At 42.5% G+C, this 25,052-nt stretch overlaps 1 protein-coding gene across 1 annotated transcript; it reads left to right on the top strand.

The window, feature by feature from the left end:
- Positions 1-637: 637 nt before the first annotated feature.
- FRRS1L (ferric chelate reductase 1 like) lies at positions 638-24,811 on the top strand. The gene is made up of 5 exons (XM_049627641.1): positions 638-890; positions 11,665-11,749; positions 14,042-14,180; positions 16,509-16,755; positions 20,193-24,811. Exons 1-5 carry the CDS (start codon positions 653-655, stop codon positions 20,363-20,365), a joined length of 882 nt encoding a protein of 293 aa, XP_049483598.1. The 5' UTR covers positions 638-652; the 3' UTR covers positions 20,366-24,811.
- Positions 24,812-25,052: the final 241 nt, after the last annotated feature.

The raw sequence follows: 25,052 nt of genomic DNA, 5'->3' as shown, positions 1-25,052 counted from the left end.
TCCTGCTATTTTAACTTCCTTCTGATATGACCCCAAGAAATAATGGGCATAGTAAGTGCTTCATGTAAAACAAAAAGTCTGGAACAAGATGATGGGGGAAGGCAGGAATTCTGGCAAGGTGTGTCCAAGGTACACTCTCCGGGGAGCACTTCTAAAATTTGGATGTGCACTGAGCTCTCTGGGGATCTTGGTAAAACGCACATCCTGACTCATGATTCTGCGGTGAGGCTTGGGATTGGTGATGCTAGCGAGCTTTCTGGGATGCCCATGCTGCACACCCGCGGACCGCACAGGAGCAAGGGTCTAGAAGGGCCAAATCTGTGTGTGTGGTGGGGGTTGGGGATTCGTGGAGGGAGGAAGGGGAGATGGGGAGACTGGAATAAAGGGCGGAGGAAGACAAGCTGCGAGGAGAGGGTCCGAGCCGGGAGGAGATGCTAGGAGGCAGGACCAAGGCTTCGCGCCCGCTGGAGGATGCGCAGAGCGAGGAGCGGGGCGCGAGGAGGCTGGCGGGGAGCGCGGCCGCGCTGCTGCGCGGGATGCGGGCGGGGGCGGGCGCGTGCTGGCGGCGGCAGCGGCTGCGCAGTCCCGGTCCGGCGCCCGCGGCGCCCCCGCTGCGGCCGGAGCGGCCTGGCTTCGGGATCCGTGCGCAGCGATGGCACAGCCGCCCCGGCAGCGCCCGGGGGCCTGGGTGCCGCTGGTCTTGCTGCTGCTGGCCGGGCCCGCCACCTGCGCCGCCAGCCCCGCGGACGACGGCGCGGGCCCTGGGGGCCGGGGACCCCGGGGCCGAGCGCGGGGGGACGCCGGTGCAGACGAGGCGGTGCCGCGCCACGACTCCTCCTACGGCACCTTCGCCGGGGAGTTCTACGACCTGCGCTACCTGTCCGAGGAGGGTGAGGGGCTGCGGCTGGGAGACGCGGGGTGGGGGTGGGGGACCGAGGGGGCGGCGGGAGCGGGACCGGAGGGGCAATTTGGTAAGGATGCGAATGGAGGCAGCTCTGGGACCGCGGGGACCGGGGTGGGGAGTGCACTACTCAGACCCCCGCCGGCCTGCAGGAGGCACACGAAGAGCCGTCAGCCCCTTTCACCCGCCTCCTGCTTTACAGGCCAGGAGAGGGAGGTGGTCAGCAGAGGTCTGCGAGGCGAGGCTGCGGACCGGTGGGGCTGAGCCTAGGCTCCCCAGTTCTCAGCGGGTGGCCTCCACTTTCTCTGTCCGAGGTTGGGGTAACGGGTGGTAGGGGAGGAGGCCGCCATCTGGCCTGGGGTGTGTGAGAGCAGGGAAGCTGGTGGGGAGCAGAAATCACAGTTTAAAGTGATGCCTTATTTTCTCCCTATTTGTATTGACCTAAATTTGCGGTGACTAGGGCCCCAACCTACCGGCGTTCTGTTCCTGCTCACTGCCCTGCCATCAGAGCTGGGGCATAGCTCCTTCCCCACTTTCGTCCCAGTTCTTTTCTGTTACCACACACGTTAGGGTCCCCTAGTGTGAGCCACCATTGTTGGGGGCTGCTGGGCCCAGAGACTAGGGGGTTTGTCAGCCAGAGACCTCCCTGTGGTGTTGCTTCAGTGAACACAAAAGCCAAGCTGATTCTGTGCAGAAGAAATAGAAACTGGCCTCTTAACTGCTGCAATTTAGAAAGTAGTGATTTTCCTTTCCTTCTGCTAAGAGGGATATGCAAGAATAAAATTGGGGTTGAAATGTCCCTGCAACTGATATGATGCTGGGTATGTTTGCTATGTAGGATTCGATTCAGCTGCACACAACAAGCACTCACTAATAGCTTCAATAAGATAGAAGTTTCTCTGTCATGTGAAGAAATCTAGAAGTAGGCAGTCTGGGCTGGTATCGGAAGCTCTGTGCTCATCAGAGACACTGGATCCTGGTCTTCTGTTTCTTCACGATTCTTAGCATGTAACTTCATGGTCCCAAATGGCTGCTTGATCTCCAGCCATTACATTCACTTTCTAGGCAGTGGGAAGGAAGAAGTGGGCAGAAGGTCACTGATTACCTTCATTGGCCACGGTGTAGTCATGTGGTCACATGCAAATTCAAAGGAGGCTGGGAAAGGTGGCCTTTTAGCTGAGAAGTAAGATGCCCAGTTAAAAAAATGGAATTATTGTATCAAAATGGAAAGAATGGATTTGGGGAAATAGTTGGGTAGAGGTTCAGGTGCTAAAACAGAGACACCTACATATAGTGGCTTAAGTAAGATACTTTGTTTTTTTCCTCACATGAGTCTGACTGGTCTGGGCAGGTGGGACAGCTCTGTTCCATAAGGACATTCAGCAACCTACGCCCCTTCCATCTTGTTCCACCTTCCAGCAAAGCTTTGTCCTCATCAGTGTGGTAGAAGTTGGGTTTCTTGCATGTGCTCGTTCAAGCTTGAGGAAAGGCGAAAGAGAGGAGGTTCGGGACAAGCAGTTACCTTTCAGGCTGCTTGCACAGATGACTGCTGCTCACGTTCCTTTGGCAAGAACGTAATTGCATGACCTAGCTGCAAGAGAGGCTGGGAAATGTAGTCTTCTACCTGGGCAGCCATATGGCCGGGGCGGGGGGGGGGCGGGGAAGGAGAGAGAGGGGCAGTGGGAGGATGGCAAGCGGAAGCAGCATCTATCACTCTGGAAAAGAATAAACATTTCAAAGCCCATCTGTTTCTGAAAGCATCTAATACATATTTATTCTGTTGGTAGTCAGCCCAGCACACTGCCAGGTGACTCACACATGGCACACGAGAGCTCATATTCTCACTGGGCACAAATGGAGGAGAGCAGGGGCAGATGCTGTGTGTCAGTTTGTATACACAGAGGGAATGAAATTGTAGAGTCCAGACGGTTTATGAACATGGACATCAATCAGGCAGCTAAGGCCACAAGGAAGATTTTCTAGAGTTGAGCTAGGAAGCACGAAAGACTTTGGTGAGACAGAAAAGGAAGGGCTTTTAGGTGAGGTGACCCCACAGGGGCAGCAGGGCATGCGATGTGTGTAGACATCCCTACTTTGTCTGCTTCCCTTTGTCACCCATTCTGCACATACAGCCTGAAGCTTGGCTCTAACCCCCAGAAATCCGTGATGGTTCCAACCTGCTCATTAGATGAAGCTTCAACTCCTTTATGTGGAGTTTTCTGTTTGGCCCAGTTTCATTTTACAGCCATCTCTTACTCCTCCCCTTTGCTCACCCTGGGCTTTCACTGTCTTCTTTTCTCTCCAGTAGTCTCGCGCATCTTCAGATGCAGTCCTACAGCCATCTGGCGGGTGCTAGTGGGGACATTTGTGGGCTGAGCCTCTCAGGGGCAGCACCTCCACCGGAAATCTCTGGGCCTCGGTTTTAGCCCTATGGGTCCTGAATACAGGCTTTCGCAAGATCCCTCGAAATAACCAGTGACCTTGCCTTTGGGGACTGCCTGAGAGGGAGAAGCAGAAGCAGGAAATGTCCCAGGTGGATGTCCTAAGCCCGAAAGCGAAGGGAAAGAAGATGTCAGGAAGCAGTGTCCCATGCTGTCGTGGGGCCCCATAGCATGAAGGTGCAAGATAGTTGATGCATTCAGGAAATGAGAGGTGAATTTTCCTGGGATGAATTCAGTGGAGAGGGGGGGGGGGGGGGGGGGGGTTGCTGATTGATTTTGAAGGAAGTGACAAGTGAAGAGCTAGAAATAGTGCCTGTAAACTACTCTTCCTATCAGTACAAATCTAGTGATAGGGCTTCCTGTTTCCTCTCTGCAGGGTACTCTCTTCTCTGGTTCAAAGTAGCCAACTAACTGAGTTTTCAATGAAAACATGACCTGGTAGTGTGAAATCAGAAAAAGGCAATGAGAATAATGGGGATGGAGGAGTCACTGAAACCTTGTCTAGAAACCATTTCTCCAGTGTCCAGATAGTCCAAGACCCCCAAAGCCAGAGGCTGAAAACTGGCTGATTTGGGATCTTTAATTGCCTAACTGTTCATTTTTTAAATTTAATTTGTTTTGGTTTTATTATGCTAGTTCTCAGAATTCGTAGGGATTCCCATGGCCTTAGCCTATACAACTAATCCTTACATTCCTAACTCCTCCACTGCCACCTCTTTCAGGGAGCCTTCCATGATTTTCTCCTTCTCCCACCCTCTGCCACCGAGTGAGGATAGTCTTTCGTATCATACAATCTAACCCTACCATTGACCCTTTATATTCTCTGTGATCAGGAGTTTCGATAGGGCCTTGGTGCTTGAATTCTACCACTCATACCCTTTCCTCTTGAGGTTCTTAAGGTAGAATCTATATGTGCAGAACAACAGAATGTAAAACAGATCACCTCATGATTATGGACAAAAATCCTATTCTGAGGGTTCTCTGAAAAAACTTAGTTGGGTGTTGTTAGCTTAGCGTTAAGTCCCAAGTAAAGCCTCCTGTTCTCGTCTCATTGCCAGAAAGATCTGCAGGTCCTAAAGTCTTACTGCCAGCCATATGAATAGTGGTAGCTGGCTTGCCCTGCCTTGGAAGGAAAAGAGGAAACATATGCATGGTTGCTTATCTTTAAGGCATGGTGATGTGACCACTTGTAAAATGTGGCCCAATCAATGAGTTTCTGACCATTGAATTCTGACCACAGTTTTTCCTACTTGGTAAGAACTAGTAAGACAGTAGAGAGGACAGAGCTCAGGGAAAAGGGCACAAATTCCTTCATCTGCCTATATTCTTCCTACCTGTACCATGTATTGTATGTGGATCCTTTGCTCATCACCCTACCAATCTGGAAGTTCTTTAAAGGTAAATAATCTACATCTGATCTAACTACATATCCTCCATTAATGTAGTCTGGTAATAACACTAATTGGAGCTAACTTTTAATAAGTGCTTACTGTGTGCCAGGTATTGCCTTAAGTCCCTTATCCATATTAACTTAAAAAAATTTTTTTAACGTTTATTTATTTTTGAGAGAAAGAGACAGAGCGTGGGGGGGAGAGGGACAGAGAGAGGGACAGAGAGAGGGAGACACAGAATCGGAAACAGGCTCCAGGCTCTGAGCTGTCAGCACAGAGCCCGATGCAGGGCTTGAACTCATGAACCGTGAGATCATGACCTGAGCTGAAGTCGGACGCTGAACCGACTGAGCCACCCAGGTGCCCCTCCATGTTAACTTTAAATCTTACAGCAACCCTCTGACTGAGACGCTACTCTTAGCCCCACTTCAGAGTTAAGGAAAGTGACCCACAGAAAATTTAACTCACAGCTAGAAAGTAGCAGAGAACTATGTAGGTTTCTTGATTGACTTTATGGATAAGGTGGTGCAGGGTGTCCACAGCCTGTTGGTGAAGCAGAGGGTCCCTGTTGACCTGCACTAGGAAATAGAGTGGGACAGGCTGAATGAGGTATTTTTGTGGGCAAACCTGAGGAAAGGGGCTCGGGATCGATGGAATAGTTGGCAACTGAAGGTTCCTGCATGGTGGAGTGCCACGATGAAGGCTTTGCTAAATGGGTGTTCTCATGTGTGTGGAGCTTTACATATTTTACGTTATAGAAAGTCCCTTGACATTTTTACTTCATTATGACTCTGATAAGCAGAAATGATGATTCAGGCAGTTCAGAAAGAGAAAGAGGCTGGTGCAGTAGTTCTCAGACTTGAACAGACAGCTTCTGGTTAAAACTTCAAGGAATCAAGTACTAAATTAATACCTGAGGCTGTGAGCCAAGCAGTCAATTAGAAGCAATAAATAGCAAACCAGAAGCCATTAACCACCCAGTGGAGTATGGCAAAACAGGCTCAAGGGATTGCAGAAAAGAAACAGACAGTGTCTGTGAATTAGACAAGAATGGAAACCACAAATATTCATCAATTGATACATATCTGGGTTATTTCCCATTTTTGGCTATTATGAATCATGCTGCCGTAAACATCTGTGTACAGGTTTTTGTGTGAATATATGTTTTCTCTCTCTTGATATGAGTATTTACATAGAAAATCAGAAAGAACAAACATCTATAAATCAAGAGAATGCAATGAGGTCACCATAAACAAGATCAGCCTATGTAAACCAAAGGCTCTCTTCTTTAGCAACAATAAGCTAGAAAATGTCAAAGAAAACAAGATATTATTTAAAATAGCAACAAAAATCTGTATAATGTTAAATTTTGCCTAACACAGAATGCCCTGGTCCTGTGTAGACAAAACTTTTGACCTATTAAGATCTATAAAGGATAGGAATAAATGGGAAATATACCATGATCTTGTAAGGAGTAACTTGGTATTATAAAAATGTCAGTTCTCCCCCTATTCACCTATCCATTTAATGCAATTCCAGACAAGAGCCCAGCAGTATTTGGGGAGAGAAATTGACAAATTAGGATATATCCTTTACATGGAAGAATCAAGTTCTGTGAATTGCTGAGATACGTTACAAAGCCTAGTAATTCATATAGTGTGGTCCTGGCTCAGGAACAGTCAGATAATCTAAAAACAAAGCAGAAAGTCCAGAAATAGACCTATGTTCGTATGAGAACCAGTAAATTATTAAAGGTGTCATCATAAGTTGCTAGGGGAAAGATGAATTATTTAATAAATGGTGTTGAGAAAAATTGATTCAATGTAGGGAGAAAAATAAAACTGTTTTCTTACCTCACATCGTATAAAAAAATAAATTCCAAATGGGTCAGGTCTAAATGTGAAAGGCAGTACCACAAAGTCAATAAATAATCGTGTGGGGAAATAAATCTCTTCCTATCCTTAGAATGGAAGCTAATGTCTTAGACAAGACTCTAAAAGCACAAATCAAAAGAAGAAAAAATATTTCCTCAACTACATCAAATTTAAAGATTTTGGCCCAAGGAAGACTGTCAGAGAAAAAAAGTAAGATTGGTGACAGACGAGAAGGAAAGAAATGCGTGTGAAAACAGCAAACTGATAATCTGGAATACACACAAAGTCCACAAGAAAGACTGAAAACCAAGGTTAAAAAAAAAAGGCAAAGATATTTGCACATATACACATCATAGAGGAGGAAACCCAAGTAGCTGATACAGATATGAGGAAACATTTAACCCCATTAGTACTTAGGAAAATACAGATTAAAATCCTGAGAATGTTGGATGGCATCAGGTACAGGCAAAGGTGTGAGGAAACAGGAACCTTGTGCATTATGGATGAGATTGTAAACTGGTGCTCCCAGTCCGAATACTCATCTCATTGAACTTTGTGGAATTACAGGTGGGACCCAATCATTGCTCTCCATGGTTTATTAAAACAAAACAAAAACCTCTTGCGTATGTCTACAAGAAACACACGTAAGAAAGTTCGTCTCCTTCATTATTTGACAAAGCAAACACTGAAGGCAATTTCAGTGTCTAAGCTTCGGAGGTTATTTCAGAAAATGCCATTTTATGTACATCATGGAATGCTACTCAGTCAGGAGTGATAACAGGTCTCACATTGACATATAGGGATGGGCTTCCAAAGGGAAATAATAAACAGAATGAGATTTAACACACAGTGTCATTTATGCGGGTTAAAAGCATACACAAGCTATCTATTTTTCCAGAGCACACATATGTAAAAATAAACATGTGGACAGTGGTTGGTAGGTTGGGTGGGCCCTTGACAGTCTGCTCTGCTTGGGAGCTTCCAGACCTTGTGCATGGCCATGCAGCTGTGGATAGCATGGCAGGACAGCGCTGTTGGCATAGTGAAAAATTGGCCCTGGAACCTCAACTTTAGATCCAGGTTCAGCTGAAGGCACTTTAGAGATTAATTTATAATGTAATCATGCAAGACTTTCAGGATGGTGTTGTTGGGAATATGAAAGAATTTTTGCAACAAGGCAGGACCTTACCCTGGGCAGGCATGCCCATCCCCTATGAAGAGATGAGAAGCTTACCCCCCAACTCTATGTTGGCGGGTACCCATTATTACTAATGTGTGCTTTCAATTTATCAAGTAAAATATTGCTTTTTTAAGATATGTATGTCAGAGTTCTCATTTTGTGAAAACCTCCAGCCTTTGCTGAAGGGTATACATGAAATACACTACACCAAGTGTCTAAGGTGGGGAGGAAAATGGTGTTAGGAATGGATTAGGGAAAATATTAAGATGGGCTTCGCATAGACTGATAAGAATGTTCCATAAACAAAGAAATACCATCAGTTTAATTTGGTGTACCTATGTGCTTAAAATTCTACAATCAAAATGATTTTCCAGTAAAATTGTACAGTGCATGTAAAATGTCCTATTGAACAACACTATTATCTAGCTAGTTATCAAGATGATAACAGCTAATAAGGTACAGTCTTTACAGATACATTGCGTTGGTATTCAAGGATTAATCCATTTAGTCTCTATCAGGATCCAATCAGAAAGAAAGACAGAAACCATATTTAAGCCTTTTTTTTTTTTAACAGGATGCCCAGCCTGGGAATTATCTAAGTAGGTATTGGGGGACTGGAGAAGCAAAAAGGAGCACAGAGACAGTAACTGCAGGAAGCAGCCACCAGCCCTGGGCCTGGGGTGGTGGGAGGGGTGGGGGCAAAGAGAAAGGCTTGAGACTGTAAGAACCTAGAAGCTCAGACAAGAGACCATCCCCAGAAATGCAGCCCAGCCTCTGAGAACGGGGCTTTCTGCACAGCTGCTGATGGTTCCTTTGAAGGCATGATGAGGCTGGTTATGGGAGTCTAGAAAGAAGCTGGAAAAGGTGAAACTATGTGTCACCACAATGACGAAGTAGAATCACTGAGGACTTGTCTAGTGGACAACAAGTCAACTGGAAGGAGTGGTCTTCTTTCCTTCCTCCTACCTCCCAGCCTCCCTCCAGTGTTTCCTTTTGACAGTCTAGCCAGCTGGCAAAGGAGAAATGTGGTTTGCAGAGTACTCAGCCCATCATAGAGTTGGCTATAGAAGGCTGGGTTGTAGCTCAGAGACCAAAGCTTAAATACTGGCACACAGTCCAAACTTATTTTATGCCAAATAGATAATTTAAATTCAAGGAAAAAATTGTAATATTGCTGTGCTTAATATTGCTCTGCCAACCCCAACTAATCTAGTGAAATTAATTTCTGGTGCAGATAACCCAGCGTGAGTACACAGTTTAAATGGGGTGCTCCATAACAAGACTGCTCTCACGTTAGACCAGCTGGCTACACACAAACCCCCTCAGGTTCTGTAACTCACTGGAATGTTTCACAGAGTTCAGGAAAGTGCTATACTTACACTGAAGGGTACAGTTCAGGAACAGCTGGTGAAGACACACAGGGTGAAGTCTGGGAGTCTCCCAAATGCAGTTTCTGTGCCCTCTTTCGAAATCAGGCCTTGTCACTCTCCTGAATATTAGTTTGTTCACCCACCAGGAAGTGGCACTGAGTTTCAGTGTCCAGGGTTTCTACTGGGGTCTTATTACATAGGCATGATTTATTTAGTCACTGGCTACATAATTGAACACAGTCTCCAACCTCCTACCCCTCTGGGGATGGGGCTGTCTTACAGCCCCAAACCTCGAATCACCTGATTGGTCCCTCTGGTAACCAACCCCAATCACGTGATCCCAAGGGGCTCATGAATAGCAAAGACAGTCCTGCTAGGGAATCCCAAAGATTTAGAGCCCTCTCTTCCCAGGGACCAGGGACAAAAACCAAATTATTATACAACATCTTACAAAACAAGAGAAAAATGTGCCCAAATGCATTTGACAAAAGAAGTTCTCATTTCAAGTTTTAGAAGCATATAAGATAATAGGAAATTAGTGCTAGAAAAGCCCTGAGAAGCCATTTTGCCAACAGTAATAAAGTAGTTTGGTACATTTATAAGTGAGTTTTGTTTCAAAACTTGCTCTTATTTAGAACTAAGAAACCCATTCTTCTAGAGATGATCTTACCCAATAGTATTGGTTCTGTGTATTTTACAAAACTTAATAATAATCCAATAGTAATAATAATTGGCATTTATTGAGCTGGAAGTAATGCCAGTGTATTATTCTAGATGCTAGGAAGTAGGAAAAAAATATGGAGAAACTGAGAAGCACCATTATAAGAGATTGTCTTTTTCAGTTACTTATAGAATTTTTATTTTTTATTAGTAACTTTTTTTGAGAGAGAAGGAGAGCGTGTGTGCAAGCAGGGAAGGGGCAGACAGAGAGGGAGAAAGAGAATCCTAAGCAGCTTCCATGCCCAGCACAGAGTTCTGTCTCACAAACGTGAGATCGTGACCTGAACCAAAATCAAGAATCAGTTGCTTAACTGACTGAGCACCCAGGCGTCCTGGTTACCTATAGAATTTTTAAAATTTAAGTAGTCATTGTATTGTATTCTGAGAAAAAAAATAACCTCAGCATTGTAGTGAGAAATAAGAACATATATGCAGATGCTTAACATAGTTTGTAGCATTAAGCGGTTGCTCAATAAAATGTTAAGAGAAAAAAAAAACCACCTCATCTAAGGCAGGTCTCAGTCTATAGTACCAAAATAGATTTAGGACTGAGCATAAAATAAGCATAAAAGTGGAAAAACTGATGCATTTGGCTCAATTGCTTAAAGATGGCAAAAAGCTAGGGCTGTATTTTAGCATGTGGTCAAGATCTAGGGTAGTAGAAATGAACTGTCCATGGTGTACAGATGTGTGCCAAGAAAGTGTGGCCTGGTGGCTTTTTAATTTTATTTTTATTTATTTTTTAATGTTTATTTTTGAGAGAGAGAGAGAGAGAGAGAGAGACAGTGTGAGCAGGCAAGGGGCAGAGAGAGAGGGAGACACAGAATCTGAAGCAGGATCCGGGCTCTGAGCTGTCAGCACAGAGCCCGACAGGGGGCTTGAACTCGCAAACCATGAGATCATGACCTGTGCCAAAGTCGGATGCTTAACCGACTGAGCCACCCAGGCGCCCTGGTGGCTTTTTTAATAAGGCATAACCTGATGGAACAAAGTAAACAAAGCCTCAAGTTTATATTTATTTACATTTCTTAATGTCTGTGGGTGATTTTATTTATTTATTTGACAATCATGTGGTCACCATCCAATGCCAAGCACTATGCTGGACAGAGAACACAAGATGAATCACACATGGTTCCTGTGTGCCTGGAGTTAACAGCCGAGGAAAACAATCTTGCTGTCACAGACTGGAAGCGTAATGTAGGGCTGCCCTTCAGTGTGTGGTTGAATGCATTATGATGTTAAGTCATCTTGCAAGAAAGATACTCAGCTATTAGAAATGGTGTTGTTCGAAGAATTTAGTGAGATATGAAAATGTCCTATACAGCTTAATGAGAAATGGAAGTTCAGAGAAAGGGGAAAATCCTACTATTGTGTATAGATATAAATGGAAAGGAAAACCTGTACCATCAAATATATATTTCATTGTTGATTTTTTTTTTTCTCTTCGAGCACATGTGCTGCGTGAAAACTGATTTTTCACACTCCCAGAGACTGTGGTGAGCCAGTGGTTATATGGAATTATGCCACCCCCTGACTCAGGTTCCTTGCCTGTAAAATGAGGGAAAGGCCACATATTCTCAGTTAACATGCAAGACTGTCTCAAAGATGTGTACTGTGCACCCTACCATCATGAAGAGGGTGATTAGGCTTAAACAAAGCCCTTTTCTGAGACCTGAAGCCTTTCTAGACACGTGTGATAGAAAATAGTCAATATATTAAAAAGAAAAACGTCTCCTTGGAAAAGCTGTCACTGGATTTTCTAACCATTGTTTATTCTCACCGTCTAGGTTACCCTTTCCCTACTGCTCCTCCCGTGGATCCATTTGCCAAAATCAAAGTGGATGACTGTGGAAAGACTAAGGGATGCTTTAGGTTGGTAGATCTGCGAGTTGGATATCTTTAAGGCTAAGACACTGATTTACTTCTCAAGGTAGTATTTAAATTGCATACAGGTTATTCTAATCAGGGCCTGCACCCCCTCACAGCTTCAGCAGGGATGTGGCCTGTTTCTGGTGGGCACCCCAGTTTTCGGTCTTAGACGCCGTAAACTCTAGAATGCTACTTGGCACTGGAATGCTCTGACCTGGCTTTTCACTTATGACCATACTGCCATTGGCCCAGGTATCGACTCCTAACCAGTTGGCTATATGAAAAAGAATCGTGGCACAGGCTATGTCTTATTAGGCTGTGAGCGGGACAGACAATGATAGACATCTAAGACCTCCAGTTCCTTTTCAAGTAAAGACTCATGACTTAGGAATATCTGGGTGATACTAAATAGTCATTAAACACTGATTATTATAGCTGGTTATCTTAGGTTTAGTGAGTTCCTCTGTGATTATTAGTAGTGTTCTATCAAGACATGATGGGAGCTAGCAAACACCAATACAGACAGTGAACCTCCCATCCAGACAGCTCCACATTGTTGGAAAAGCCTCCTCCTCTTTGAATTTGTTATTTCCTAGGATAAATTGTCCTTGAGTAAAGGTTGTGATGGCCACTGCACTGGAAGTTCTGGATTTTTTTTTTCTTTTCTTTTCTTCAGTGCTCAAGGAGAAAAAATTGAATAAAGGGGTTTTGAGTTTTCTTTGGATTACAAAGGTATTTCTAAGGAATTTTTAAGAATCCAAATAATACTATTATTGAGGAACATGGCCAGCAATATTAAGCCTAGTGATGGGTGACATTTTTTTTTTTAATGTTTATTTATTTTTGATACAGAGGGAGACAGAGCATGAATGGGGGAGGGTCAGAGAGAGAGGGAGACACAGAATCTGAAACAGGCTCCAGGCTCTGAGCTGTCAGCACAGAGCCCGACGCGGGGCTCGAACTCACGGACTGCGAGATCATGACCTGAGCCGAAGTCGGCCGCTTAACCGACTGAGCCACCAGGCGCCCCAATGGGTGACATTTTTGAGGAGGGAAGGAATTTCAGTACCTGCTGGCTTCAGGGTGACTTGTTTTCTGGCACATTCATTTCTCCTTTAGCTTTCCTTACCCCCGTTCAGCATTTTCAGCCCATTCCATGTTGTCTTGAAATTTACATCTCTTCCCACCTACTCAGGGTACCTGCCAGCCTTGTGGCGTGTTCCCTGCCTCCTCAGTCAGCACTTGACAGCCTTGTGCCCTGTTTCTTCACATGCCTCCCACCTGAGCTTCTGTGGTCTCACCCGTTGCTAGTTTTCTGCTATTGTGAAAATGGTGTAAAAATGATGTTCCTCAACTAGGGCTTTCAGATTCTTAAAGGGTCCACACGTCTTCTGTAAGAAAGTTTAAATTTGCATTTCCATTTCAATAGTGCTCCTTAAAAAGATTAATGTCTGCATAATCTGACTATCTGGATAACCAGTTTATACTGCCCTATACTCTGGTGTCTAAATTTGTAATTGTGTTAGCATCAGGTAGCCTGACAGAGCGCAGATTTTATAAATATTGATGCATTCGTGCTCAGTGAATACCAGATGAGGTATCCATTTGGTGTATTGTACGTATAAGGGTTTTGCAGCGGTTCAAATAGATAAAAGTGGAGGAATGTGGAATTGTGTTTAGTGGAATTGTGTTTAGTGGTGGTGGTAAGAGCATGTTCAACCAAGAGACCCTGCACAGTATAGTCAAATATACCCCTATGCAGGTAAGCAAAATCCACCTTCAGTAACACTGCATTATGTATTGCATGAATGCTGGGAATTTGAATGTTCCTGGTTCTGTAGCTTAACTTATATTTCATTTGTAAATTTTTGTTAGTTTAGTTGTATGGGAATTTGTAAGTAAAGAAGAACTGGTATACATTTAATTAACAAAGACAGTTTATTAACTCAGATTTTTTTTTTCCTCTGGAAGGGATTCAGAAATAATTCAGTAATAACTAGTCTCTGAGAAGCTCTAATATAATGTCGAGAATACTGGCTGGGAGTGGAGGCCCTACTGACTCACTGTGGAAGCCCCTTCCCATCTCTGGTCCCTCAGGATGTATGTGGATAAAAAGGAGCAGTTAGATCCTCTCTGTGTTCTCTCCTGAGTGAAACTGGTTTTGAGATCCCTGGTAGCAAAGATCTAATTTATCTGATAATCTTGCTGAGGTGTGCCTGATACATTGATGACTTCTTAATGTATTTATGAATAAGTAGCTGAAGAAGTAGTGATATGTTTTGATATGTCCTATAGATATGGCAAACCGGGCTGTAATGCAGAGACTTGTGACTACTTCCTTAGCTACCGGATGATAGGGGCTGATGTGGAATTTGAACTGAGCGCCGACACAGATGGTTGGGTAGCAGTTGGATTCTCTTCAGACAAGAAAATGGTAAGACGCGAATCATGATAAAAGGTGATTTTTTTTCCCTTCAGTTTGCTGTGCTACTTTAGATTTTAGAGAATGGGCATGGTTTTGTTTCTCTAGGTTCCCATGCCACTGTTAAATGTGAGAAGTGAATTTCTAGCATTTGATTTCCTTTTTCAAAGCAAAGCAAATAAATTGATCAAAGCATAATAATGACTATATTAGTTATGGCTCTCTGATTGAAAGTTAAAAAAAAATTTCAAGCTGGCTCAAACAAAAGAAAGGGTTGGTTATGAGAATACAGGGTATCTTGTGGTACCCGCATTTATTAGTTGTTACGGCAATAATATTGCAAGAAGCGTCTCCAAAACTACACCGTTTATAAGCATTATTTCTCGTTCACATGTGTGTGATTTGGCTAGGGCTCAGCTGGGCTTGGCTCCTGTCCGTGGGTTGGATTCAGGTTTTCTCTAATCATTCTGGAACCAGCAGCTACCAAGGCATGTTGTTTTCTTGGCAGAGGCAGAAAGGCATGATCCATCCAAACTTATTTCCAACCTCTGCTTACATCACATCTGCTAACATTTCAATGCCCAGAGTAAGTCACACTGTGAAGCCCAGAATGAAGGGACAGGGAAGTTCACTTCTCTTACCAAGAGGCCCCTTGAAAGTGTGGGTTTGTAATACTAGTACTGGGGATTGAATAATTGAGTCCAACAATTCATTCCTCCATAGTACACATGGGCAAGAACACATCTGGACCTGAGAAAGACCAGAAGCCAGGACCAGGAACAGGCAGGGCATCAGGATCCCAGGCAGCTGTCTGTCTCTTACCTGTGCTTCTCTCTGTGCCTCTGCTGTGTTCTTCCCCTCCTTCCTCTGTAACACTATCATTTGCCATTTCACTATGCCAGGGTGCTTTCCAACAGCCAGACTTTCTTGGGCCTCTGTACCTCTGCACATGCTGCTGTTCTGTCAATAGGAGCCACCTTATTCTCTTCAGCTGACCTGTTGTGAGGCTTCTACAATGAGAGAAGGCCAGCTCAGACAGGGTTAGAACAGTGGGAGTGGTGAGAAGTGCTCAGATTTGGGGTGTGTGTGTGTGTGTGTGTGTGTGTGTATGTGTGTATGTTTTAATGTTTATTTAAGAGAGGGAGAGAGGGAGAGAACGGGGGAGGGACAGAACGAGAGAAAGAGAGAATCCTAAGCAGGCTGCATGGTCAATGCAGAGCCCAACATGGGGCTCAGTCCCACAACCCTGGGATCACGACCTGAGCCAAAATTAAGAGTCGGACGCTCAACCAACTGAGCCACCCAGGTGCCGCTAAAGATTTTATTTTTAAGTAATTTCTACATCCTGTATGGGGCTCAAACTCACAACACTGAGATCAATAGTCTCATGCTCTACTGACTGAGCCACCCATTTTTTGGACCTGTTTTTTAAAACTTTAAAGGTACAGACAATCTGTAAGGATAGTGCAACACATTTGCTTCACCCAGATTCACCAAATAACTTGTTTATTGTGGTGAAATGTACATAACATAAAGTCTGCCATTTTTAGCCATTGTAAAATGTACATTTCAGTGGCATCAATTATATTCACAGTATACAACCATCACCACTGTCTACTTCCAAACTTTTTTCTTTTTTTTTTTTTTTAACAAATGATGTCACTTTTCCACACGTGCTTTATCTCACTACCCTGCTGTTGCTGCTGGTACTTGCTATATTATTTTTATTATTTTCTGGAAACTTTGGAGATTAAATCTATTTATTAAATTCAGGAAGTTAAACACTAATAAGATAGTATTATCAAATATACAGCCCATTTTCCAGTGTTGTCCATTGTCGCAATACTATCCTTTATAGAAAGTTTTATTTTATGACTTAGGATTCTGTCTACGAACACTATTAGTTGTCATGCACTTCTTTATTTTGAAATCAATTCGTAGCCTTTTTTTTCTTTTTTTGGTCTTTCATGACATCAGTCCTTGTGAAGATTATAAGTATTTTTGTAATAGTTTTTGTAATCATTTTTTGTAGAAGTCTCAGTTTGGGTTTGTTTGATTGTTTCCTCATGATTAGGTTACTTTTGTGTTGTCAGCAGGAATACTAAATAGCTGGAGATGTATTCTTTGAACATCACATAAGGAGGCATTTGATGTCAGTTATTGTAATGCTAACTTCACTCACTTGGTTAAAGCTTTTTTAATAAAAAAATAGGTTTCTCTGGGCGGGATTTCAAATTACAGAGGTAATGAAATGGATATATCTGAGTGAAATTTCCTTCTAGCAGAAAAGTTTGTGAAAGACACACCTTTGACTTCTTCCCCCATTGTTTTTCATGTTAGGGTGGTGATGACGTCATGGCCTGTGTCCATGATGACAATGGCAGGGTCCGCATACAGCACTTCTATAATGTAGGCCAGTGGGCAAAAGAGATTCAGAGAAACCCTGCCAGAGATGAAGAAGGAGTCTTTGAAAACAATCGGGTCACCTGCAGATTTAAACGCCCTGTGAACGTTCCCAGAGATGAAACAATTGTCGATCTGCATTTGAGTTGGTATTATCTGTTTGCTTGGGGTCCAGCCATTCAGGGTAAGCTCACACTTCGGCATCCCGTTTAAACACCAGACACTGCTTTGCTTGTGTTCATTATTTTTTGGGCAAGAGAGTGATAAGCCCTTTGGATGATACAACAGAAAAAGGAGATATGATCCTGCCTTCAGGAAGTTGTAATGGACTTAAATACACAGACATACAAATGGACAACTAATACACATACGTAGCTAGCACAGTACAAGGTAATTTATGATGAGCTGTGTGCTTAATGGAACAGATCATATATCTGCTATATGTGGGGGTATGTGCTGTATTAAATTCTCACAACATTCTCATTTACTCCTCACCACATCCTTGAAAGGTATAGATATTATCATCCTCATTTTGGAGAGATTAAGGAACTTGCTCAAGGCTATACAACAATTAATGGAGGAACTAAAATTCCGTCCTAGGTCTGTCTGACTCCAAAGTCAGTGAGTACTCTTAGCTCCTATGTTCTAAATGTAAAAAATACTGAACAGGAAAGGACATCTTGAGACTTCTCTAGAGATTGACACCAAGCGTCTCATTAGTGTTCACTTTATGACTGTTCTGGTGGTCACAAACCCACCAGATTATCCTATAATTTAGCCCATTGCTCCTCAGATTTTAATATGTACAGGAATTGCCTGGCTCTGTCATTAAAATGCAGTTTCAGTAGGTCTAGAGTGGGACCCAAGATTCTGTGTTTCTTACAAACTTCTCAGTGGATGCTGGTCCATTGATGACCTCACTCTGGGTGGCAAGGCTCTTCAACAGATCCCCCACAAAGACCCAAGGATATCATGAGACCTTTTGGAGGCTGCCAAAATCACGTTGCATGGTGTCTTCAGCCTTCCTCCTGGCTGATCAAGCCTAACGGCCTAAAAACGAAAGTGAGTTAGTTGTTCATGGTGCTTGTAGGAGAACTCATTCTGGCTCCTAGCAATTAATTGCATCTTTCTGTACTGTGTGCTTGTCAACTCTCTGTTGCCTAATCTTCTTCTTCGAGTTGTTTCCATTGATTAGTCTGGAGAGTTTATACCTTTTTTTTTGCCTGTTTCTAATTGGGAAATCATTTGGATGCCTGCAGATTTGTGATACCTTCCCCGTTTGCTTATTTCCCATGATACCAACAATGGGTCTGCAGTTATATCTTTGAGAACTTTCAGTACTCATGGAAATAAATTATATCTTAGCCTGGAGAAATGAACTCATTTAAAATGATAGCATTTGAAAACTAAAACTTTAGATTTGAGTGTGGGTTCTCCCTCTTGGTAGCTGTGCCCAGCCTTTATCTAAATTCTGAACTCCAATTTCTTTGTATCTAAAATGGGGATGATGATAATACCAACCTCCTAGGATCATTGTAAGCATTAAGAGAAAACAAGTATTTGAAACTCCTTTACAAGTTGGAAAGTGCTGTACTTTGGAAAGTCATCATCTAGCGTAAATGGAATAATAGCCTAACATTCTAAGCCCTCCTCAAGTCTGATCCCACGTTGCCTGATTAGCCCTCTCAGGACAATTGTTCTTGTCTCTGTCCTCAAACAGAACAGACATATTCCTACCCCATATATGGGCTTGTGCTTTTCCTGTTTCTGGAGCACCTTCTGTGGATTAAATTACTCTCTATTGATCATATCTTATACACTCTTAAAGTCTCTCAGAGGGGATACACTTTAAGCTAAGGCTTGAAGGGGATATAGGATTAGGTTTCCCTCAAGGGAAGCCTGATGTGGAGGTGCATGGTTAAACCTTGGAGCCCATCATATGTGACCAATGAGGGAGGTAGGTTAGGTGGGAGAGGTGATGGGATCTGCTGAAAGAAAAATTTCCCAGGGCGCCTGGGTGGCTCTGTCAGTTAAGTGTCCAATTCCAGCTCAGGTCGTGATCTTATGGTGAGTGGGTTCGAGCCCCACATCGGGCTTTGTGCTGACAGCAAGGAGCCAACTTTGGGCTCTCTGTCTACCTCTCTCCCTGTCCCCTCCCCCACCCACACTCTCTCAAAAATAAACATTAAAAAATTTTTTTTATTAAGAAAAAATGAAAAATCTCCATGCCAATCTGAGGAGTTTGAATTTGTGTTGACAGGAGCCAGCACGGACCCTGGAGCAGGCAATTAATGTGTCAAATTTGTTGGGCTTCCCTGCCAGATGGGACTTTAAAAAACACTCACTCTGGGGCGCCTGGGTGGCTCAGTCGGTTAAGCCTCCGACTTCAGCTCAGGTCACGATCTCGCGGTCTGTGAGTTTGAGCCCCGTGTCGGGCTCTGTGCTGACCGCTCAGAGCCTGGAGCCTGTTTTGGATTCTGTGTCTCCCTCTCTGTCTGACCCTCCCCCATTCATGCTCTGTCTCTCTCTGTCTCAAAAATAAATAAACGTTAAAAAAAATTAAAAACACTCTGAGCCCTATTTTTTTTTTAATTTTTTTATTTATTTTTGAGACAGAGAGAGAGACAGAGCATGAATGGGGGAGGGGCAGAGAGAGAGGGAGGCACAGAATCGGAAGCAGGCTCCAGGATCTGAGCCATCAGCCCACAGCCTGACGCGGGGCTCGAACTCACGGACCATGAGATCGTGACCTGACTAAAGTCGGCTGCTTAACCGACTGAGCCACCCAGGCACCCCTCTGAGCCCTATTTCTAAGGAGGCCTTTGTATTGAACTCACATGCCTGTAGTCTCCTTAACCCGAGGTCCATGTGACTTATTCAGGAGGTCAGGCACTTTGAATCAATTTCAGCTTATTAAGCATCCCATACACACAGCCTTCCTCTCTTTACACGTCTCACCAGATTAAAAAAAAAAAAAAGTCTCCAGTCCAAACACTTGTTTGGTATCTGAATCCTCCTACTTTCTCTACTATTCCACCTCACTCTGCCTGTCAGACATACAGATGCACACATAGCACACCGCACACTCTCTGGTCTGGCCCGGGCAGGCCACCACTTCCTGTACCACAGACAATGAAAGAGACTTCCATCTGTAAGCAAGTATGACATGATCAGGAGTTGTTGATGATCCATTATATAAAAGATCTGTTTGAGGGAAAAAATAGTAGCTCTTGCTGCTTAAAATCAAAATACGGTTTTTCATTTGGTATTAGTAAGATAAAACTCATCAGACACCTTGTAAGTAGGCATTCATACAGTGCTAAGAAGCAACAAAGTGGGGTGCAATAGATCAATAGTATTGTTCTGGTAGGGGGGTGTGGATTCATGAAAGCCAGCCTTTTGGGGTAAATTTAGCTACTTTTTATGTTCTTTCTATTTCTGTGTATGTACAAACATTATGGAGAATTCTGATGATTCTAATACGTGATTCCAGATCTTTATAATCCCCGCTTATGTATTCAATGTGAAAGACTTGTCTAGTTTTTCTGTTGTTTGCATACATCATTTTAAATCTGTGTGCTTTTTTTGACTACCCCCTTCCTTTTGCTTTCTTTCCTAAAGGCTCTATCACCCGACATGATATAGACTCACCACCGACTTCAGAGCGTGTTGTCAGTATTTACAAGTATGAAGACATTTTTATGCCATCGGCTGCCTATCAAACCTTCTCTTCTCCATTTTGTTTGCTTCTCATTGTTGCCCTGACCTTCTACCTGTTGATGGGAACTCCTTAACCACAGCTGCAAAGCCAACATATTAAATGGATTATTAAGTCTTTAGTATAATATATTTCTAAAGAGTATGCAGTATAATTTTAGTTTTTATTATTTAAAAAAAGACTTCTATGATTTCAGCTTTTTGGAGGAAAGAGCAAGCTTCTTTTCTAATCAAAGAAGATTGTTTAATATTGATCCCATACTTTTGGAAAGTAGTTACTTAAAATTTTTCTAAGCACTTTCAAATGTGTTTTCTTCTTTCAGCTTTCATACCATCTCTGAGTTGGCTTGATGAAACTTATTAGTGCCAGCGTATTGAATGAGATTTGAAGTTGAAGAAAGCTGCCTTTTTGGTGACACCCATGCCATGTGGCTACTTGGTCAGATAACACATAACAAGGTAGAGAAAGAGCTAGGCACAGGGTCTCTAAACAACCTTTACTCTTCCGACTACAGCTCAATAGAGTTACCTGAAGCATTACTAAAGAGAACTTCACTGGATGGTCCTGGTTCACGACCAGCCTTTTGGGCAGAAGAAGTTTCAAATTTCCATAAATGTGTTTGGATATTTATACAGCTGATGGGGAGAAAGGGAAAGGTTACCATGATAAGAAAATGGTTCGTATTTACTTGCAATTTCTTCTCAATCAGTGAATAGTTACAAGAAAATATTTTTATTGCTGTTTGGAAAGGTTAGAAAAGGAACTGTGAGTGTACCTGAAGATGTACAACTATATTAATGATAAAAAAAAATATGGGCATTCTTAGTGATTAGAATTTGGACTCTTCTATCACTGTATTTTATAAATTAAGGTATTCATCCGTGGTTACAGCTAATTGTATTGTCAAGAGTTGACATCCACTGGTTGTATGATTAAATATGTATTATAATAGGCAAAGCATCTTAATAAAAATGAAAGGCATTTTGAAAATAAATCAACATTTTTGAAGATTGTGGAGATTTGGAGTAGAAACTTTTTAAGATGACATTTTTCTTTAATTAGAAAATGGGAAATGACCCCTAAAGTGAATTCATCTGGAGTTATCCATTCAAAGTATTCAGACTTGTAAATTGGACCAGCAGTCAGCATAATTTATAATTCCTAGACTTAATGCATTCTGTTTTTTCAAAGGAACCCATATGTTCCTTTGTTCCAAATGTCTCTGCTAACAGCCCATTCAGAGGAAAAGAGTCTATGGATATAGTTAATTGCTGATGGATTTGCATTGTAGAATTTTGGAGTCCTCTGGTTTGCGTCCCCGCCCCTTGTTGCTTTAGAGCTGGCTCCAACTTTGTGGATTTTGTGATTAAACAAGACTGGAGACTGTGATTTCTAATGCCATCCTTGGAATTCACATCAAGGTGAAAGTCCACCTGGGGAGAGAGCTTTTGAATTCTGGAACTGTACAAAAAATAAGGAAAACATCGAGATTCTGTGACATGGTTTACCAGGTGCATCCGAGGAATGTAAGAGAAATAATCCTCTTGCAGATGTAGAGAGATTAAATGATATTTAGTGAGCGAAAGAGTTGGGTGTAGGCTTCAAACTCAGGTCATCTCGTTCAAGTCTGTGGCTCCACCTCACTGTGATTGCCTCGGACAGAACTAAGCCCTCTGCTTGCTTCCAGCTGAGGATGGCCTGTGCACACCTTTTAAGTTGTAGCTGTTGTTTAGTAGTAAGGATACGGAGTAGACAGGCACCGACCTTGTATATAAGAAGGCAAATATTTTTATACTTCATGCTCATGTATATAGTATTTCGGCTATAAATAGATTGAGACTAAAGAGAGACAGGCTAGCCTCTGTAGCAGGCAGGGAATGAATAAATTAATGGATTTTCCTTCTGCTTAATTTCAAGTCAAGCTAATTTTTCCACAAATTATTTTACTTTGATGACCAGTTTTGCATATTTGTGCTTAGAACGTTCTCTGACTTCTTACTGCCATGAGGGTACAATGCAAACCATATTTTTTTAATTTTTTTTTTTTTTTTTTGCAAACCATTTTGATTACCTCCAAAATCATCTTTTGCTCTCACTCACCTCTCATGGTGTTGCCTGTGCCCAGACATCTTACACTTCTGTGCTTGCTGAACTCCTACTTATGTTTCACGTCATGGCTTCAATTGTTCTTCCTCCACTCCCCTGGACTAGATAGGTTTTGGTCCCCGCTGTGTGCTCCCACAGCACACTGGGCTTCCCCATCGTATTACTCATTGCACTTCAAACTCTTGCTCACCCTTGCTAGCTCCCTGGTGCAGGGACCATTTCTTGTTCCTCATCATTGTAACAGGCACTGCTACACAGTAGGCGCTCAGCAAACATTGTTCAACAAAATAAGTAAATGACTGTACTTCTGTGCCAAGTTTGGTTGGTTCAGAGGCTTATATTTCGTATACGGTGCCAAACTGGCCAGCCAACATTTTTGTATGCTCCCACTTGTGATCAAACCATAAACCATTTCTTTAGTGAACACTGAACTTCTGAAACACAAATAGGAAGATGGTTACTAGCCATGCTATTTTATCCTACAGCGAAACTTAGTGGATATTTTTAACAATAATGGTTGTTCACAAATAAGAATTCACAGACCAGGGATGCGGAACGGCATTGCACTGTCATTTCACAGAATCATTATAGGCACACTGAAATTAAAATTCTGTAGACTTCAATTTCATTTATTCTTACCTATTACAAAAAATAAATTTCTATTTTATCTCTATATTCCCATTTTCCAGCATACTACTTGTCACAGGGGAGATGCCTAACCAGTTTTTTTTATAAAATTCCTGAAGAGAATAATAACAGCTAAATGTATTTAGTGCTGTTCTAAGCACTTAATGTGGATTAACCCACATTATCCTACACATTTGTTAAATGGAACCCACTCTCCACACTCAAATTAGGTAGGTGCTTTTTCCTCTCTTTACTGATTCACAATAAAGGACTTTTATAGTTCTATTTGGGGAAAGGGGTACGGTTTATTTCAACTTCCTTCTTAAAAACATTTAGTCTTTGTTTTATCAGTCATTTTAGCGCTTTTAATAGTTTTTTTTTTTTTTTTTTTTTTTTTAATGTACAGATTGGACAATACTGGAAGAATGTATTTGTCTTAGTTAATTTTTAGAAGTGACTTACCTAAAACCTCAGGTCTTCTTGTTTGGAACCCAGTGCCCTTTTATTGTGCCACTGTAGTCTCAAAGCTGAATTTATAACCATGATTTCAAAAACGAAATGCAGGAGCCATATTTAATGATCTTAAGCTGGCTTTTGTTGTTAAGGAAATCGGAAAGTCGGGACCACTCAGGATAGGTTTTTCATCCCAGATAGTTTTTCCTACAACTTCTGTAATTAAGTTTACCACCTATATTCTGGATTTTGTGTTTCCAAGATGTTACCCCTGAGGTTGTGTGTCCTTCTTGGCTCTAGCCTGGGGTCTGCACACTTTTTCTGTAAAGGGCCAGATGGTAAAGATTTTAGGCTTTGCAGTCTCCGTTTCCACTCCTCAGCTCTGTTGCAGTAAATTCAGAACTGAGTGAGCAGCAGTTTTAAATACTCTGAGCTGTGGAAATCATGAATGACTTTTACTGTTGCATTGCTCTTCATGGTGGGGATTACAGTGTTTAAGAATAATTTATTTCCCTGTAGATTTCTTTTCAAGGGTTATCTAAATCTGTTACACCCAGGGGAGAGTTTTACACACATGACTATAGCCTCTCCTTTGTGTATCCTAATGGAAAAATGTTCGGGAGCCCCTGTACTAGGCCAGATGCTGAGATGTGTATACTTTGTTGTATATAATTGTATATAAGTGTATATCCTTGTTCTCTAAGCAGAATTGGTTATGTTTAGTGAACAGTTGGATTAATCTCAGTGTGTTTGTATATATATTTGTACATACATGATAAGATATACATAAATCTCTATATTTACATGCCATACCCGTGTGAAGGTCTTTGTCAGGATTGTTCCTGTTTCTGATCTCTTGAACACTGTAAAACCCAAGAGATAAAAAACATTGTGCAGATTGCAGGCAAAACTACCCTTTAGTTTATAGGAATTTAGTTTGTAGAAAGAATTCCTTTTTTTAAGCCTTGCCTCCGCCACTCAACATTCTATGAATTGTTAAAAATATATAACGTATCATTGTTGAGTTTGACTTTTCTATATGTTTAGTTAAGAAACCAAAGCTAACGTTAACGGAGTAAATGGCATGTTGATACAGCCTGTACCTGATTTGTATTTAGAGTCCCTATTCAGGTATTTGGTTTCAAGTTGGACTTCTTTGTTTTTATACTTAACAAACGACTTGAGTAGAAGTTCCTTGTCACAAAGTAGAGGCTATGCTAATGTGGTTTTAAGTATGTCTGGAGACTGAAAATTGACGTGATTCCTCAGGCCCTTTGAGATTTTTCTTGTAAAATACACTGATGCTGGATTGTTTTCAGTTCTCCCTCCCCCCCCCCCCCCCCCCCAGGATATTTGCCATCAGGCACATAGCTGTTAAGGTCCTTCTTCTGGAGGGTAAGCGATTCCCGAGGGTCATGGGGTGCAGCGGGTGTTGTGGCATTCACCGGGTCACTGGAGCAGTTACCGTTTCATCACATACGATGTCCTGCCACCTGGAAGAGTGAGTGCAGCTTCCTCACTTGCCTTATTCCCACAGACATGCTGACAAGCTGGAATGGTCTGGCTCCAGGAGTCTT

The sequence above is a fragment of the Panthera uncia genome, chromosome D4, assembly GCF_023721935.1.
Source record: "Panthera uncia isolate 11264 chromosome D4, Puncia_PCG_1.0, whole genome shotgun sequence".
Lineage (NCBI taxonomy): Eukaryota > Metazoa > Chordata > Mammalia > Carnivora > Felidae > Panthera > Panthera uncia.
The sequence above is the reverse complement of the archived record's forward strand: the minus strand, read 5'-3'. Positions and strand labels throughout refer to the sequence as shown.